This window comes from Podarcis liolepis, assembly GCF_965112155.1.
Source record: "Podarcis liolepis genome assembly, chromosome: 17".
Taxonomy (NCBI): Eukaryota; Metazoa; Chordata; class Lepidosauria; order Squamata; family Lacertidae; genus Podarcis; species Podarcis liolepis.
The window spans coordinates 8,081,175-8,097,384 of NC_139571.1; the positions used below are offsets into that span (position 1 = coordinate 8,081,175).

The following is a 16,210-nucleotide window of genomic DNA, read 5'->3' on the forward strand; positions in this document are numbered from 1 at the left end:
TTCTTCGTCTTTGGCGATCACTCGTAGCCGAGTAAGATTGTCTTCCATAAACACAGTATGTAAGCAACTGCTAGTTTTGGGTTGGTCTGACACAGTCGAAATAAATAAAAAAATTAAAAAGGGTTAGTCTCTAAGGTGCTACTGGACAATTTTTTAATTTATTTCGACTGCTGGTTTTGGGCTTCTACTAGATGGCCATGTGCACATTTTGTAGGATTTCTATATGAAATACTTCCCCTGCTTTCTGCGTTGCATCCTAACCGGAACCTTAAGTCGCGGTTGCGTGGAGCTTTGTGAAGCACCTCTCTGACCGCGACCACACCCGCCGGCTGAACTGAGCATGCGCAGAAGCGCCGGTTCCCTTTTAGCGGAAGTGGGGAGTCCGAGGCGGTTGCTGTGGAAACCGCGCCCATCGGAAGGGGCGTGGCGTAAATGAGCACCTCCTCTCGCCTTAAAAGGCAATCCTGTGACGCGCCGAATGCGGGCTGAGTCTATCAAGGTTGCAGATGAGCGCGGATTAATGTCGCCTTTATTGGGCTGTCAGGAAAGAGCTTTGCAGCTTCTTGATAGACAGTCAAGTGTTCGCAACTGCTGTTTAGTTTTTAAATTTCAGATTTAAAAATCCCTGTTCTCCAAGGCCAGGGATTACCCTCTTCAAGCCTCATAATAACCCTGTAGGGTAGGGTAGTAAACGAAAAATTGTCCTTATTCCCTTATGGGGGACACAAGAGCCCTTATTTTAATGTTTCAATGTTTTAATGTTGTATTATAATCTTGTTTTTAAGTTGTATTCATTCAGCTTGTTTTTATTATTGCTTGTTAGCAGCCCTGAGCTGGGGAGGGCAGGGTATAAATAAAATTATTTATTATTATTATTATTATTATTATTATTATTATTACTACTACTACTACTATTATTATTATTATTGAGTCCTTTGCAGGTTCCCCATCAAGAAAATAACAATGGCCAACCAGAGAATATTGAGAAGCAAAGCAGCTTGTAAGCCTGATCTTTATTGAACTGTTGCAACAGGTTGCCCCCTTCACACGCAGAAGGAGGACCCGGAACCAAGGTGTGCCTGCCCTTATATAGATATTTTAAATTGCCAGCCCTGGAGTCCAAGACCACCCGCAGAAACATCATACATACATCACAGAAGGGGTGTAGCTCAAGACCACCCCCCCAGACACATCATACCTACATCAGAGAAAGGACGGTCTACAACAGAAATCTAAGTGCGTTGTTTACCTCCTGTCTGACAGGTTACCTGTTAACGTTTACTTGATTGGATACCCTGGGGAGCATGGCCAGTCTTTTGTAATGATAAATACTTAATTCCTGAGCCAGGTCACAGGCTCACCCTGTTCATACACAGACATACCCTTAAGACAGGATTTGTGAATGAAAAGACAATGGGGAGGCTTTTCCATTTTCCTTGACCTTCCAGAGAAATCATTTGGTTAGTTTGGCAGTCAAAATGGTTCTAGGGCTGTTTTCCTGTGCTGCTTCAGACATGTGGTTTATATATTTATGTACGTGTTTGCTTGGTACATTTATGAACATTTATTATATATATAAGACCTTAATTTTTTTATTTCAGTAGGCTAGGTGCGAGCACACGCTCACGCACACACACAAATAAATGAGTGGCTGGCACAAAATCTCCTGTTCAGAGACCTGAACCCTGGTCTCTCAGTCAGACTTTATTTTAATCACTCCACCACAGTTGTCTGCAGTGCTTTTTTTTCTGGGGGTGGGACGCATATCCTGAAACATTTTGTGAATTTTAAGTTTGACCTCATTGAGGGGCAGTATTTCAATCTGAGTAGGAAAATGAGAGTACCCTTAAACATTTTTAAAGAAAAAAAGCACTGGTTTTCTGTATATCTGTGTACCTCCTTGGCTGGAGAGCCAAACAACACACACACACACACACACACACACACACACACACACACAGGTAAAGGACCCCTGACAGTTAAGTCCGTCGCAGATGACTCTGGGGTTGTGGGCTTGCGGCACTTATCTTGCTTTACAGGCCAAGGGAGCTTGTGTCTGTCCGCAGACAGTTTTTCCACATCATGTGGCCAGTATGACTAAGCCGCTTCTGGCGCAACTGAACACCGAAACCAGAGCAGCGCATGGATCGGCAAGCCCAAGAGGCTCAGTGGTTTAGACCACAGCGCCACCCACGTCCCTTAACAACACACTTAACATTACCTAAATGTTAAAATGCGAATGTCTTCTTGATGGTGGGCAAGTGCATTTTGATGCGGTTTCAGGTTTACCAGCAGTTAGGTCTATGGCAGGGGTCTGCAACCCGCGGCTCCGGAGCCGCATGTGGCTCTTTTACATCTTTGCCGCTGCTCCGGGACAGATACTAGCGAGGGGAGGAGGCACATTGTGCGCCCCAGCACTCCCCACTGTGGCGGGCGCTGTACTGGCTGTGACGTCGCATGGGGGCAGTGCGTGTGTTAGTCACGCACCATCCCGACGTCACCTTCCTGCCCGCCCGCCCGCTACATTGTAAGGGGCATGTACACTGGTCACTGTTTTGAAGGGGAGTGAAGAACACACACACACACACACACAAAAGGTAACTTGTTAATTTAACGTTTATTTCTATGAGGAGGAGTAATTCTGAGGGGTCAAACAAAGAAATAATAAAAAGTGACAAAAAAGTTATTTTTATAATGACGAGTTTTGCGGCTCCCAGTTTTTTTTTTCTTCGGAAACGGGTCCAAGTGGCTCTTTTTGTCTTAAAGGTTGCAGACCCCTGGTCTATGGTGTGAAGCAGCTTGTTCTTCTTCTTTCTTTTGTGTGTCCCTCTTTGATGTGATTGCAAAAGCAAATACCTACAGTATTATCCTATATTCATCTGTCCCACAGGAAAACCATGCAGAGAACTCCTGCCATGAACATGTTTGTGTGCATCTCTGTGCAAAGGTGGGATGTTCCCAGTGCACATCTACCCAAAGCCAGAACTTTATAGCTGACAGATGATTGCATAACCAGCAAAGGCCTTGTGTGCTCTTTGGTGAGCAGCACCATTCTAAGGTACTGCTGGGGGATCTCCTGCCCCTGGGCCTGATTAGGCTCACCAAGTCTCTCCCCCCCCACCAATTTGGTCAGTGTATCACCTTTGGCAAGCCACACACACCTGCCCTATAGCTGATCGTAGGAGCCTGCGAAGTACGGTGCCAATCAGCAAAGTCCTGTGCGTCCTACATCATCATGGCTGGCCTGAAAGCCCTGTGCAAAAAAGCTGTGTCTAGTCACTGTAGATGGTGACAGCAGCCACGAAATTAAAAGACGCCTGCTTCTTGGGAGAAAAGCAGTGACAAACCTAGACAGCATCTTAAAAAGTAGAGACATCACCTTGCCAACAAAGGTCCGTATTGTAAAAGCTATGGTTTTCCCAGTAGTGATGTATGGAAGTGAGAGCTGGGCCATAAAGAAGGCTGATTGCTGAAGAATTTATGCTTTTGAATTATGGTGCTGGAGGAGACTCTTGAGAGTCCCATGGACTGCAAGAAGATCAAATGCATCCATTCTTAAGGAAATTAGCCCTGAGTGCTCACTGGAAGGACAGATTGTGAAGCTGAGGCTCCAATACTTTGGCCACCTCATGAGAAGAGAAGATTCCCGGGAAAAGACCCTGATGTTGGGAAAGATGGAGGGCACAAGGAGAAGGGGACGACAGAGGACGAGACGGTTGGATAGTGTTCTCAAAGCTACCAGCATGAGTTTGACCAAACTGCGGGAGGCAGTGGAAGACAGGAGTGCCTGGCATACTCTGGTCCATGGGGTCACGAAGAGTTGGACACGACTAAACGACTAAACAGCAATAGTCACTTGATTCCCTAGTCTTGCGGGACACTGTGCACCAGGCTCCACAAGCTGTGATTGTCAGGGCTTGAGGAGTCCGGTCTGGAACAGTGCTTTGCAGATCCTGAGCCTAGCAAACTGGTTTTAGAAGAACTTATGCAGGAAGAGAGTACTGAGGACTGAATAACTTTTAAGCAGCCTGATGTAAGAGGGTCCAAAAGCTGTAGACAAGAAACAGCTGAGGGAGGCCAAAGCTGAGACTACTTCCATACTCACCCAATGGCACTCGCCTTGTTCTGCAATGCAATAATAGCAATTGTCAGGATGCAGCCTTCAGTAGCCTATTTCCCACCCCCACCCCCGTGGGAGTTACAATCAAGGAAAGGAGACAGGTACTTCCTTTTCTGCTAGCCAGCTTCAGTTATATCAGATGGTTTATTTTATTCACTATCAAACTGAACACAAAGTCCAGATATGAATGAAATGTCAGTTTCTCAGTTTGTCTCCAACCCTTCTGTTCTCTCTCCCCCTACCAAAGTAGTTCAGTCTAGTTGTCCCAGTTTTGCTTGCCATAAAATCTATGACATCACATGTCTGTGACATCAGAAAGACAGCTCAGGGGAGTCACATATCAGTTAAGCTGAAATGGCCAAATTATTTTTTTATAGGAATTTGAAGGTTGCTGGACCAGTACCTGCAGATCCCTGGATGCCCACAGGGATGGGGATTTGCCAGGGCAGCCTTCCAAAATCCATCAAGCCCTTGAAACGTGAACTACAAGGTAACTGATTGCATTTCTTTCTGTTTTGTGCTTTCTGCAGGCTTTCAAAACAATGTTATCAACAAGCATTCCAGTCAATAGATTTCCCTTAGGTTTTACTCCCAGGTCTGGGGCAGAGAAAGGCATCCACCTCAAGACCTGCCCAGGGCACAAGCCATCAGAAAGTTCTGCACAAGTTGCAGGAGAATGAACACAACAGTTCTGGTTCATCTAACAGGGTTTGCACAAGAGAATTCTGCAGTGGATAGTGCCCTGTACAGTGCTGGATTGACGTATAAGCTAAACAAGCTATAGCTTAGGGCCCGACTCTCCTGGGGTTCCTCCAAAAAATGTAAAGGTAAAAACACCTGGATGTAAATTTCTAAAATATAAAATAAAAAAGAAATAAAATAAAACCTACATACAGCAAGTGTTTTGTGTTGTGTAGGCTCCTATGATGTAAGTAATGGGCCCCGCCTGCTAGCCTGCTCCCTAAAATATCACTGGTTTTCTCATTTCTATATGCAGGGTACCTACATTCTGCATATGCAAATGGCTTTAGATACCTATTAGGTCCATAAATTACCATATAGCATATATTCAACACAAAAAGCAGCGACAATTTGTTGTTGACAAAGGACAGCTGGACATATAAAGGACCCCATTACCTTCAGTAGCTTAGGGCCTCATCAAACCTCAATCCGGCCCTGCCTGTGGACTAGACCTGTCTCCCATTTCATTACCTTGGAGCCCTCATTTTGCTTCCTGATGCAGTTTTTGCTCCACTCGTGGTAGAGTTTACCTGTTCCTATTCACAAACCAAAGTGGTGCTCTTGCATTGCTAGTTTCAGTGGGGGCTGCTAAGGAGAACGGACTGGTAGCTTGTGCCCAATGTTAATTAGCAATCCATTTGGATTTGCAGCCTCTGGCACTCAACCATTTTGGACAGCCCAACAGAAACTAGCCCAGGCAGAGGCAACCTTCGGCCCTCCAGATGTTTTGGACTACAATTCCCATCATCCCTGACCACTGGTCCAGTTAGCTAAGGATCATGGGAGTTGTAGGACAAAACATCTGGAGGGCCGAAGGCTGCTTATGCCTGAACTAGCCCTTACCAACCCACCTAATGAGGGACTTGCTGGGGATTCAAATAGGTGTCTAATGAGGCAGAGAAGGCAGTACCAAAACCTGAGACCAGCAGCGCCTGAGGATGTCATTGCTTCCATGAGATTGAAGACCACTCTCTTATTTATTTCATAACGTTGGCACCATCTACCAGCAAGATCTTCACAGTAATGTAGCATCTGCACTCAGCTGTAACACTGCCCATAAATAGTATATTTCAATAGTATATTTAGAAAACAAAAAGGTCTGTAACACAAAAATGTTGAACCTGTGTTTAATGCCTTGAAACCATTCAAAATGTTCCACCTAAGGTGGCCATCCCCACGCTGCTTATTGGAAGGGCTGCCTCAACCCCAGATTGCAGTGATTTAATTCTTGCACCTTATTGCTAAGTAGAAAGTCCCCTTTCTTATACCTCACTTTCTTTCACTGCAGAGAAGCTGCAGAGTCCCATCATCATTTTTATGGTAGGTGGTCCAGGTTGTGGCAAGCAGATACAGGGTCACCGGCTGGCCAGCAAGTATGATTTCTACCACGTTGGCATCGGAGAGCTGCTGCGAGAGGAAGCCAGCAGGCCTACCCGGAAAGGAAAGACCATTAGGGACATCATCCTGAAAGGGGCTCTGGTGCCCTCGGTAAGAAGCCCCCACACCTGTCACCTGCTGAACCCCTTTCCATTACAGTGGTGCCCCGCAAGATGAACGCCTCGCAAGACAAAAAACTCGCTAGACGAAAGGGTTTTTTGAGCTGCTTCGCAAGACGATTTTCCCTATGGGCTTGCTTCGCAAGACGGAAACGTCTTGCAAGTTTGTTTCCTTTTTCTTAACACCGTTAATACAGTTGCGACTTGACTTCGAGGAGCAACTCATAGAACGCGGTGTGGTAGCCTTTTTGGAGGTTTTTGGTGATTTTGGAAGCTTTTCCAAAACTTTCCCGACACCGTGCTTCGCAAGACGAAAAAAACCGCAAGGCGACAAAACTCGCGGAACGAATTAATTTCGTCTTGCGAGGCACCACTGTAGATTAGTTAATCATTTTAAGCACTGTGCATGTTGTGTTTCGGATAATTAAACCCTCAAAGGAGAAACAGAAGGATCTATATGGCCCAGTCACAGCCATACAAAAATAATCAGTGTAAGTAACGTGCTGCCATCTGCCTTATTGCAGGGCAGATTCGAGGGTAAACCATACGTGGAACAAGTCTGCCCCTGCGGCTTTGTTACGCTGCCGTTTCTACGGGGATATACGCTCGATATTTATCACTCCTTTTATACAAAAATCTCCAAATGGGTCCGAACTTCAATGTCTAAAACTCCTGGTAGAGGACAGGGATCTAGAAATCACGCTAAGGGTGGCCAAATTCCGTGTGACTGCCATAAAGCTTAGGGAACAAGCTGTACTACCAAAACAATTAAGGTTTTAAATGACAATTTTAGGCTATATTTTAGTGATCAAGATTTATTTTTATTTTTTTAACTGCCGCTATATCTGTATTTTCTCAGCTATACCCAATTGCAATTCAATGTATACCTGTTGTGTTTTATGCTTTTCCTGATATTGTAAGTGAGCCGGAACTGGTCTGTGACCGTAATAATAAAATTCATTCAATGTACGGTAAGTATAAAAAAAGCAACACGCTTGAACTGACATTCTGAATGTGAACAAGAGTACAGTGGTACCTCGCAAGACGAACGCCTCGCAAGACGGAAAACCCGCTAGACGAAAGGGTTTTCCGTTTTGGAGGCGCTTCGCAAGACGAATTTCCCTATGGGCTTGCTTCGCAAGACGACAGACAGCCCATAGGGAAATATCCGGGACAGCGGGGAAGCGCAGCGCGTCTTCCCCACTGTCCTCGGACCTCCTCCGAAGCTGGGCGGTGGGGCGGGAACGCCTCCTCCCGCCGCCGCCGGGCTTCGGAACGCTGCTCCGAAGCCGGGCGGTGGGGCGGGAACGCCTCCTCCCGCCGCCGGGCTTCGGAACGCTGCTCCGAAGCCGGGCGGGGGGGCGGGAACACCTTCTGAAGGCGGGCGGGGGGCGAAAGTCTTTGTCCCCCCTGCCTGCCTTCCCAGGGGCTTTTAAATCGCCCCGGACAGCGGAGAAGTCCTCCGCTGCCCGGGCGATTTTAAAATGCCGCCCGTAGCATTTTAAGATCGCCCGGACAGCGGAGAAGTCCTCCGCTGTCCCGGGGTTTTTTAAAATGCTGGGGGTGGGAAGAAAAGCCCTTGTCCCCCCCCCCCAGCCTTCAGAAGAGGTCCGGGGACAGACTGTCCCCGGACCTGGTCTGAAGGCGGTTTCCCTAGGAACGCATTAATTGATTTTCAATGCATTCCTATGGGAAACCGTGCATCGCAACACGAAAAACTCGCAAGACGAAGAGACTTGCGGAACGAATTAATTTCGTCTTGTGAGGCACCACTGTAGAGTAGCTCCATGCAAGAAGGGACCCTGCTTTATAAGGGTCCTGGGCTGCAAGGAAGGTTCTGCTTGCATCCAAAGGAACTTATGTAGAAGCCCCTGCAAACATTCCCTGTGTACCTGGGGAAGGTCAGGGACTTGTATGAAGATACTGGGGGTGGGGCTTGCCTGCACATCCCTCCCCGTCCACACTGTGAGCATGCCTTCTAGTACTAAGGCTGCAATCCTATACAGTGGTACCTTGTTTTGCATACATCTTGGTTTGCATACGTTTTGGATTACAGACATGTCAAACCCGGAAGTGCGTGTCCCAGTTTGCAACCTTTTTTTGGATTACAACCCTTTTTTTTTTATTACGGATATTTTTTGGGAGGGAGGCCCCATTGGCGAAAGCGTGCCTTGGGTTACAACCTGTTTTGGTTTACAAACGGACCTCTGGAATGGATTATGGTTGTAAACCAAGGTACCACTGCATAGCCTTATCTGGAAGTCAAGTCTCATTGACTCAATAGAATTTACTTCCAAGCAGATATGCATAAGTTTATGCTGCTAATGAACTAATACCATTTTTGTGAAAGGTTTATTCCTTTTGATGTGTCTTCCTGAAATCTGACCATTTGGGAGTTTCAGCAGCAGTAATACATTCGTATCAATGAGAGTTTGTTCCCATTTGAATATAGATGGATTATTTTTTATAAAGAATATAAATTAGATTCCTGCAACAAGTTAGGTGTGCCATACATTGTGGCCTCTATGTCAAAACTTCAGCAAAATTCAGTCTGCATATGCCTAGAATTTGGACCAGTGAAATGTTTCGATTTATCTATTACTATTTCACTTTCTCTAGGATCAACTCAGCAACAGTTGTTAGTATGAGACTGCCTTTTGGAAGCTTTGCCTGCCAATGATAGCTTGCTCAACTAGGAGACAGACTGATTTGTCTCAGACTCAAACCCTGAACGTTCTGCCCTGTCCCGCTGAGATCACTAGATTTATATACCAGAAGCAGTTTGCTCTTTTATTCCCCTCTGAGCCCTGGTCCAAATACCTTCAACTCCCATTTTGGCATGTGCTTCAACTAAAATGTTCATCATGCCCCTTGGGCATAGCAAAGTGTCACACGTTGCATTTAGCTAGCATGAATATATACAGCACTTGACATTTTGGGTGGAAATTGGCTGGAAAATTGAGCTGAAATTTGTTGCAAATTTTTAAATAGATCTAATTTCAGTAATTTAAATTTTTTTTTTTGCAATCTTCTAAACAATGAATGATGCTGGAATTAGACTTTTAAAAATATTAAATGAAAGAAAATTAAGTGTAACAGCACTGAATAGCAGGATTTAGAACTATAATCTAGTGAAAAGTATCTCAGATTATTTTTTTAAATGAACATTTTTGATGCTAGACTTGATGGCCTCTTGCTCTAATTCAGTAGGGGCTCTTATATTTATTTACATCTCTATCCCACCTTTCTTGTGCCATGGAGTCCAAGGAAGTTCCCAAGGGCTCACTCATCCAGCCACTGATCTGACCTGCTTAATATCCGCTCAGATCACACCCTGGGATATTATGTGTGCCATACATTTATAAGGCATCTAAGAGCAAAAGGCTTTAAGGGAGGATTAGACAAAGTCATGGAGAGAATTATGGAGAGCTATGATGCCTAAGTGAAATAGGTAGTTTCAGAGACATTATGCGGGAGAATATTTGCTGCTTTGAAGCAAGGGCAATAAGACTGTTGCTCTCCTGCCTCTCCTGCAGTTTTCCTGAAGGCATCTGGTTGGCCAGAGTGTGAGACAGGATGCATTCCTACAACAATGGGAACACCACTTGATCAGTTCCGTGGCCACCCTTTCAGCTGTTCTTCTGAATAGCAAGAGCAGAAGAGTGTTGATTGTGGAGCACACTGGAACAGAAGTGACAAGTATTGTATGTTCAAGGGGGAGCCCCCACCACCTGAACACAACTGCAGCCGGCCTCTCTTTCTCTCTCTCACACACATATTTTAATTCTCCCTTTCTGAAAGCAACAGTGAAAATCACACTGAATCCAGGGCTTGGTTGCCTTTCTAAGCTCAGACCAGATTCCTGAATTTGCCCAGTTAGTGTTGGCTAAATGTTTATGGCTACTGCTGATGGTTTGCTTGCACAGTACTTCACAAGCAGGCTGTAGTCTAATCTATTCTAGTGGGAAACTGCTCCCATAGGTTAGTTCTTTCTGGACTGAAACCTAAAAGGCTCTTTGGAAGGACTTAAATATGACCAGAGATTGAGACCCTCAGAGGACATCAGAAAGTGGATGAAACAGCGCTAAGTTGGGTGGTTTATTGCTGTCTTTATCTGGTGTAATAAAGCTCTTTGACGATGGAGATGACTGTCTCTCCAGGGCTACATCTTGGAACTGCTTACTGACAACATGCTAAAAGCCGAAAATGTCAAAGGATTCTTTGTAGAAGGCTTCCCCCGGGAAATCAACCAGGCCAAGCTATTTGAAGAAGTGGTAAGTGTGGCCTCTGAGTGGGAGGTGAAAGGGAAAGAGAGGCTTGACCTGTGCCAAGGAGGGAATACTCCAGAGGCTCTCAGGTTGAAACGTGCAACATCAAATGGGTAACTTGTGGGTTGGCAAGGAATACATTCCCAATAGTCCAGTGGCTGATTGGTTGTGTGCCAGATCTTTGGGTTCTGTTTCAAACTCAAAGAGGGCTAGGGGGAAGCAGCTCAGTATAGATAGCGGAAATGCAATAATCCTGTGCTTGTAAATTTTTTGTCAGGTCAGATGCTAAATTAAAAGCTGGTTGGAAAGCCACAATGCAAATCCCTAGTCAGGTGATGCTGTGAAAATAAAGTAGTCAAGCCTTGGTTGTTGAACGTAATCTGTTCCAGCCCATTCGGCTTCCGAAACGTTCGACAACCAAAGCACGGCTTCCGATTGGCTGCAAGAGCTTGTGGCACTCAAGCAGAAGCCGTGTTGGAAGTTCGGCTTCTGAAAAACGTTTGAAAACTGGAACACTTACTTCTGGGTTTTCGGCGTTTGGGAACTGAGGTTTCACTGTATAGCTCAAAGGGTCTGGTCCTTTTTGCCTAGGTTTGTCTTTGTTTTTCAGCTCTCTCACAGGTCTTTATAATTTGGACAATACTTACTACTATTTGCGAGAGGCATTCTATAGAGGCACTCTATCCCTGTCACTGCAAGCTCAGAGAAGGAACTGTACCTCCAAATCATTCTGAGTTGAGAAGTACTAACCTTACCAGACCAGCATGTTGTCACGTAGAACACCACATTCATAACTGTTTTGCCTACAGAAGTTTGCCTATTTCACAGATTGGGTGGGGGTGTCAGCCAGACCAGCAGGTAACTCCTTACAGCTGGATCTCAGACCACATGCTAGACTGTGCCTTGAAGGAAGGTGACCTCCAGAGGTTTCATGTGGCACTTTGCATGAAATAATGTCCAGAGAACAGCACCTGCTTACATGTCCTCCCCCAATCAGCTCCTATTGCTGTGCTGCCCAATACTGTGATCCCCCCATTTTTACCCCAATTATCATTTTGCCCCAAACAATGAATCCATCACCTTGTTCCCTAAATCCTATTGGCTTCTATGAGTTTAGAAAAGAGGTTGGCAACCTAAGGCCCATGGGCCAGAAGCGGCCATCAGGGTCGCTTAACCGGCCCATGAGCCGCCCCAGAACCAACCGCCCACTCGGCGAGTCCCCGCACGCTGCGCTAAACTGGTGCAGCGCGGCACAGGACTCTTTTCCATAGCTCCAGAAATTGCTTCTGCGCAGGCATGATTTCTGGCATCTGGGCATGCGCAGAAGCAATTTCCAGTGCCACAGACATGATTTCTGGCATTGCGCTGTGCCGGGCCAGCCCTGCCCACGGAGGATCTCCATGGGGGTGATCCGGCCCATGCCCGGTAAGCCTTGCCAACATTAGATGAATTCATGGTTGGGGCCTATCAGTGACTAGTAAATGATGTCTAAATGGAATTTCACATAGAGGCAGTCTACCTCTGAAGATCAGTTGCTGGGGGAGGAGAACAGCAGGGAGAGCTGTGGCCTTCATAGTCTGCTTTTGGGCTTTTACAAGCATCTGACTAGCTTGTATAAGCAATATGGACTTTGATGGGAACAGCTTTCTCGGTGGCTGCTCCCGTGGAACTCCCTTTATAGGCTAGCTCCTTCTCTGCTTTCCTTTTGCCAGCAGGCTTTTGTTCAGACAGACTTCTGGCCACTAGCTGGTTGTTGTGGCAGTATGTGTCTTCTGGGAGTGGCTGTGCCATATTTTCTCTTTGCTGTTGTGCTTTTAAGTGTTTTCAGCACTGTTTTTACTTAATGTTTTAAAATTTTATATTGTGCTTTTTTCGCTGTATCTGCCGTGAGCCGCCTTGGGTCCTGCACGGAGATAAAGGTGGGATACAAATGAAATGAATAAAGAAATCTGCTCCCCTCCATGCCTGCCCTGAATCCTGGCTAGGCTCCTCAGTTCCTATGCACAACAGCTTTGGACACCCAAGGCAAACCAATGAACAGCCGAGTTGTATGTTTCATGTTGCAGGTGGGGCGTACACCCAACATCGTGATAGTGCTTGACTGCTCAACAGAGACAATGGTCCAGCGACTGCTGATCCGAAGCCAGATGGGCGAGAGGGTGGATGACCACGATAAAATCATCCAGAACCGGCTTGACACTTACTATACACTGTGTGAGCCCGTCTTCACCCACTACCTACAGAAAAGCCTACTTCGGCATGTAGGTCTCAGAGAACTTGGCTGGGCCCCCTTCCTTGTCCTTTCCCACAGAATCCAGGCCTGGAAGTCCTGGCAACTTTGCAAGAGGGGAGCTTATCTGATTCTGATGTGGACAAGCAGCCAATGCAGTCCTTTCAGAATGACTCTCTCTTGCCTATTAACAGGGCCATTTGAAAGGTTGTGTCCAATAGGCAGCGAGGCAGGAAGCATTAAGACAAAAGGGCAGGAGGTTGGAAACAGCCATATTAGACCCCAATCTTCTTATTTCAGGGAGGAGGTCTTCTTCCTCAACCAAGTAATAGGATCATAAGTGGATCTAGTAGATCATTTGCTACAATTCCCTTCCTTGAAGCAGGATGGCAGATATCAAAGAACTTAAAAGGATGCTGTCCTGTTCATCCTTGACTACCACAAAATGATTTCCCTTAACTTCTTCCAGTTTGCCACTAGCAGTTTCTCCTGATTTTGAATGTTGTGTCGAAGTGCACTTTATCTTGGACACTCATCAGAACTGCCAAGAAGAGGAGCTGGTTAGGTACTGCACCAGGCCTGCTTCTTGCTCTAAAGAAGCCACTGAAAGCTGCTTTCCAGGAGTAGCTCTATCTGATGAGAGCTGCCAGGGTGGGTTGCCCCACTCCCCTTAGATGCCCAAGGGCAGCTGAAGAATGACAAGGATACATCCCCCTTCTAGAAGGGAGCAAAGCCCCATCCATGCTGATGACAAAGACTAAGGCAAGGTATAAAATCCAATTGGACCTCTTTACCAAAGAAACTCTTACAAAATAGTGAGAATGTTTTTGAGCTCTCCAAAATTCATTAGGCTGGTTGTTAAGCAATGAAGGGTTTAGGAAGAAAAAAGTTGGCTCAGTGGAATATAAACTTTATGGCTACTCCGTTGGTTTTAAATATGTTAACTCCTTCAAAACTTCAGTTCAATCGGATTAGGCTTGATTTGGTATTGATGGGTTTGAAGATGCAGCTCAATATATTACTCAACTGGATTTTTTGCATCTCTTCTTCTAGGTCAAGAAAGGTTTCTTTGCTTTTTGTATGCCATTTTGTCACATGTGAATTAAGCCAAACAGAATCTAAACAGAACGTAAACTTCTTGCTCTAGGGCAGCTGGGGTCAAGGAGTATTTTTGTCTCCCCTGTTAGCTGTGACAGTAGATGTGGCCTGTTTTGCACATTAAGTTAAACTGAGCAAAGAGGCTACGGTTAGGGACATGGGTTTGTGTGTTCTTTCACCCCATGAGAGAGGGCACAAAACACATTTGGCCCCCACAGCAATTTGCTTCTTTTTCTTATCTGTGGGACTATCCCATGGGAAAATTGTAATAATAATAATAATAATAATAATAATAATAATAATAATAATAATAATTTATTATTTGTACCCCGCCCATCTGGCTGGGTTTCCCCAGCCACTCTGGGCGGCTTCCAACAAAGATGAAAAATACACCAAAATGTCACATATTAAAAACTTCCCTGAACAGGGCTGCCTTCAGATGTCTTCTGAATGTCAGGTAGCTGTTTATCGCTTTGACATCTGATGGGAGGGTGTTCCACAGGGCGGGCGCCACTACCGAGAAGGCCCTCTGCCTGGTTCCCTGTAACTTGGCCTCTCACAGTGAGGGAACCGCCAGAAGGCCCTCGGAGCTGGACCTCAGTGTCCGGGCAGAACGATGGGGGTTAGCTGCACCAAGGTCTAGTGATGGCCACACCTACTCCAAGCCTTCCTAAAACTGGGCAGGCTTCCTTTCATTGTTAATGTCTACCCCAGCGTGGGGGTGGGTCAGCAGCAAGTGCTGTTTTCTGCTGCGTGCTTGGCATAATTCCTTATAAACAGAGGCATGCTCAGGCTTTCTATACACGGTGGTAGCAACAGAAAAGTCTCCTCTGTAAGTAGTTGGCTCCAGATGTGCCCAAGAGCTCTTCATTCGATTTATTTACAGATCCTTGGGGAAGAACCACCAGACACCATTTTTACCAAATCCTGCAGTGTAGTCGATGAAGTGATAAAGGCAGCTACCACTAAATAAAGTGCAAATCTAGGTATCTCTACGTAAAAATAAAGATTTATGCTGCTGGTCCATCACCATGTCCTTTGCAGGATTTTTTTTTAAAGTCTCAGAGCTAGTTCACACACACACATATATACGTCACTTGATGACTTGCAGCTTAGTTGCAAATTCCTTTGGAAAATCGTGTGTTATGATGGTGCATTCATCAATCAATGAACATGTATGTGTTTAATACCCCTTGGCTAGCAGGGCCCAGTGCAGGCCAAAGGATGCAGCTCACAAAAATGCCCAAGCCAAATGGCTAGCACCTACTTCAACTGATCACAGGGCAGTAACTAGCACAGAAACATCCTTACTGTAAATGGAAGATGTGATACATACTGATAGTTTCTTCAGTAAGTACCTACTCCCCTTCATTTCCTGCTACAGTGGGCCATTCACACCTGTTATTAGCTGCTGTATACAGTGGGTGTTTTGTATTGCAAGATCAATAAAGACCAGGCTGTTGCACCATGCTCCAGCAATCCTCCTATGACTTTTCTTCTGAGTAGGCAAAGCTGAGCCACGGGATTAGAAACTTGTAAAGTTACCAAGCAGTCAAGAGGTTCTACAACTGGCGCTGAAGCACACTAGGAAGATAAATGCAGGGATGCTTCACGTATTTCCTGTCATGTAGCCATGTGTCTGTCCACCTCCCCCCCCTTTAATAAAGATTCCTTCTCCATATATATTTCCTTTTGAAAGTTGTAAAAGGAAATATATGTGAAGAGGGAATTAGAAAGGGGTGGGTGGACGGACACATGGCTATCCAAAAGGCTATGTAGTGCTTTTTAGCACTGGGTGCTTACTCCAGCAACAAAGGATCTCTTACACAGCCTACAACTGAGGATGTATGGGAGACTAGGAATAGCAAGCAGCTCAGCAGAACAAAAGCCATCAGCAGCACTTACCACAATCCTCCCCATTTCCCCTTTGTATAACCTGACACAGAAGAATAAGAGAACCATTGCATCCAAATACAATTACAGATAGGTAGCCGTGTTGGTCTGCCATAGTCAAAATAAAAAAATTCCTTCCAGTAGCACCTTAAAGACCAACTAAGTTAGTTCTTGGTATGAGCTTAGTTGATCTTTAAGGTGCTACTGGAAGGAATTTTTTTATTTTATCCAAATACAAACAAGTGTTTTGCACTGGCTCAACCCTTGGAGACCTGAGAATATTAGTTGGGTCTTCAAATCTACTGCATCAGCCTCTGGAGCCAGAACTCTCCCAGAATGCATCGGCACCTTTTATGTTGTAGCC

The 16,210-nt window shown here is 45.5% G+C and overlaps 1 protein-coding gene across 2 annotated transcripts; it reads left to right on the forward strand.

Annotated features, from left to right (window-relative positions):
- The first annotated feature begins 487 nt into the window (after positions 1 to 487).
- On the forward strand, positions 488 to 14,982 carry LOC310696967 (adenylate kinase isoenzyme 1-like). 2 transcript variants are annotated; one of them, XM_083483203.1, is made up of 6 exons: positions 488 to 1,073; positions 4,498 to 4,610; positions 6,150 to 6,349; positions 10,518 to 10,631; positions 12,692 to 12,886; positions 14,840 to 14,982. In XM_083483203.1, exons 2-6 carry the CDS (start codon positions 4,538 to 4,540, stop codon positions 14,924 to 14,926), a joined length of 669 nt encoding a protein of 222 aa, XP_083339329.1. In that variant the 5' UTR covers positions 488 to 1,073; positions 4,498 to 4,537; the 3' UTR covers positions 14,927 to 14,982. The 2 variants fall into 2 exon arrangements, with proteins under 2 accessions (XP_083339329.1, XP_083339328.1); XM_083483202.1 differs by lacking the exon at positions 488 to 1,073 and adding an exon at positions 3,515 to 4,221.
- The last annotated feature ends 1,228 nt before the right edge of the window (positions 14,983 to 16,210 follow it).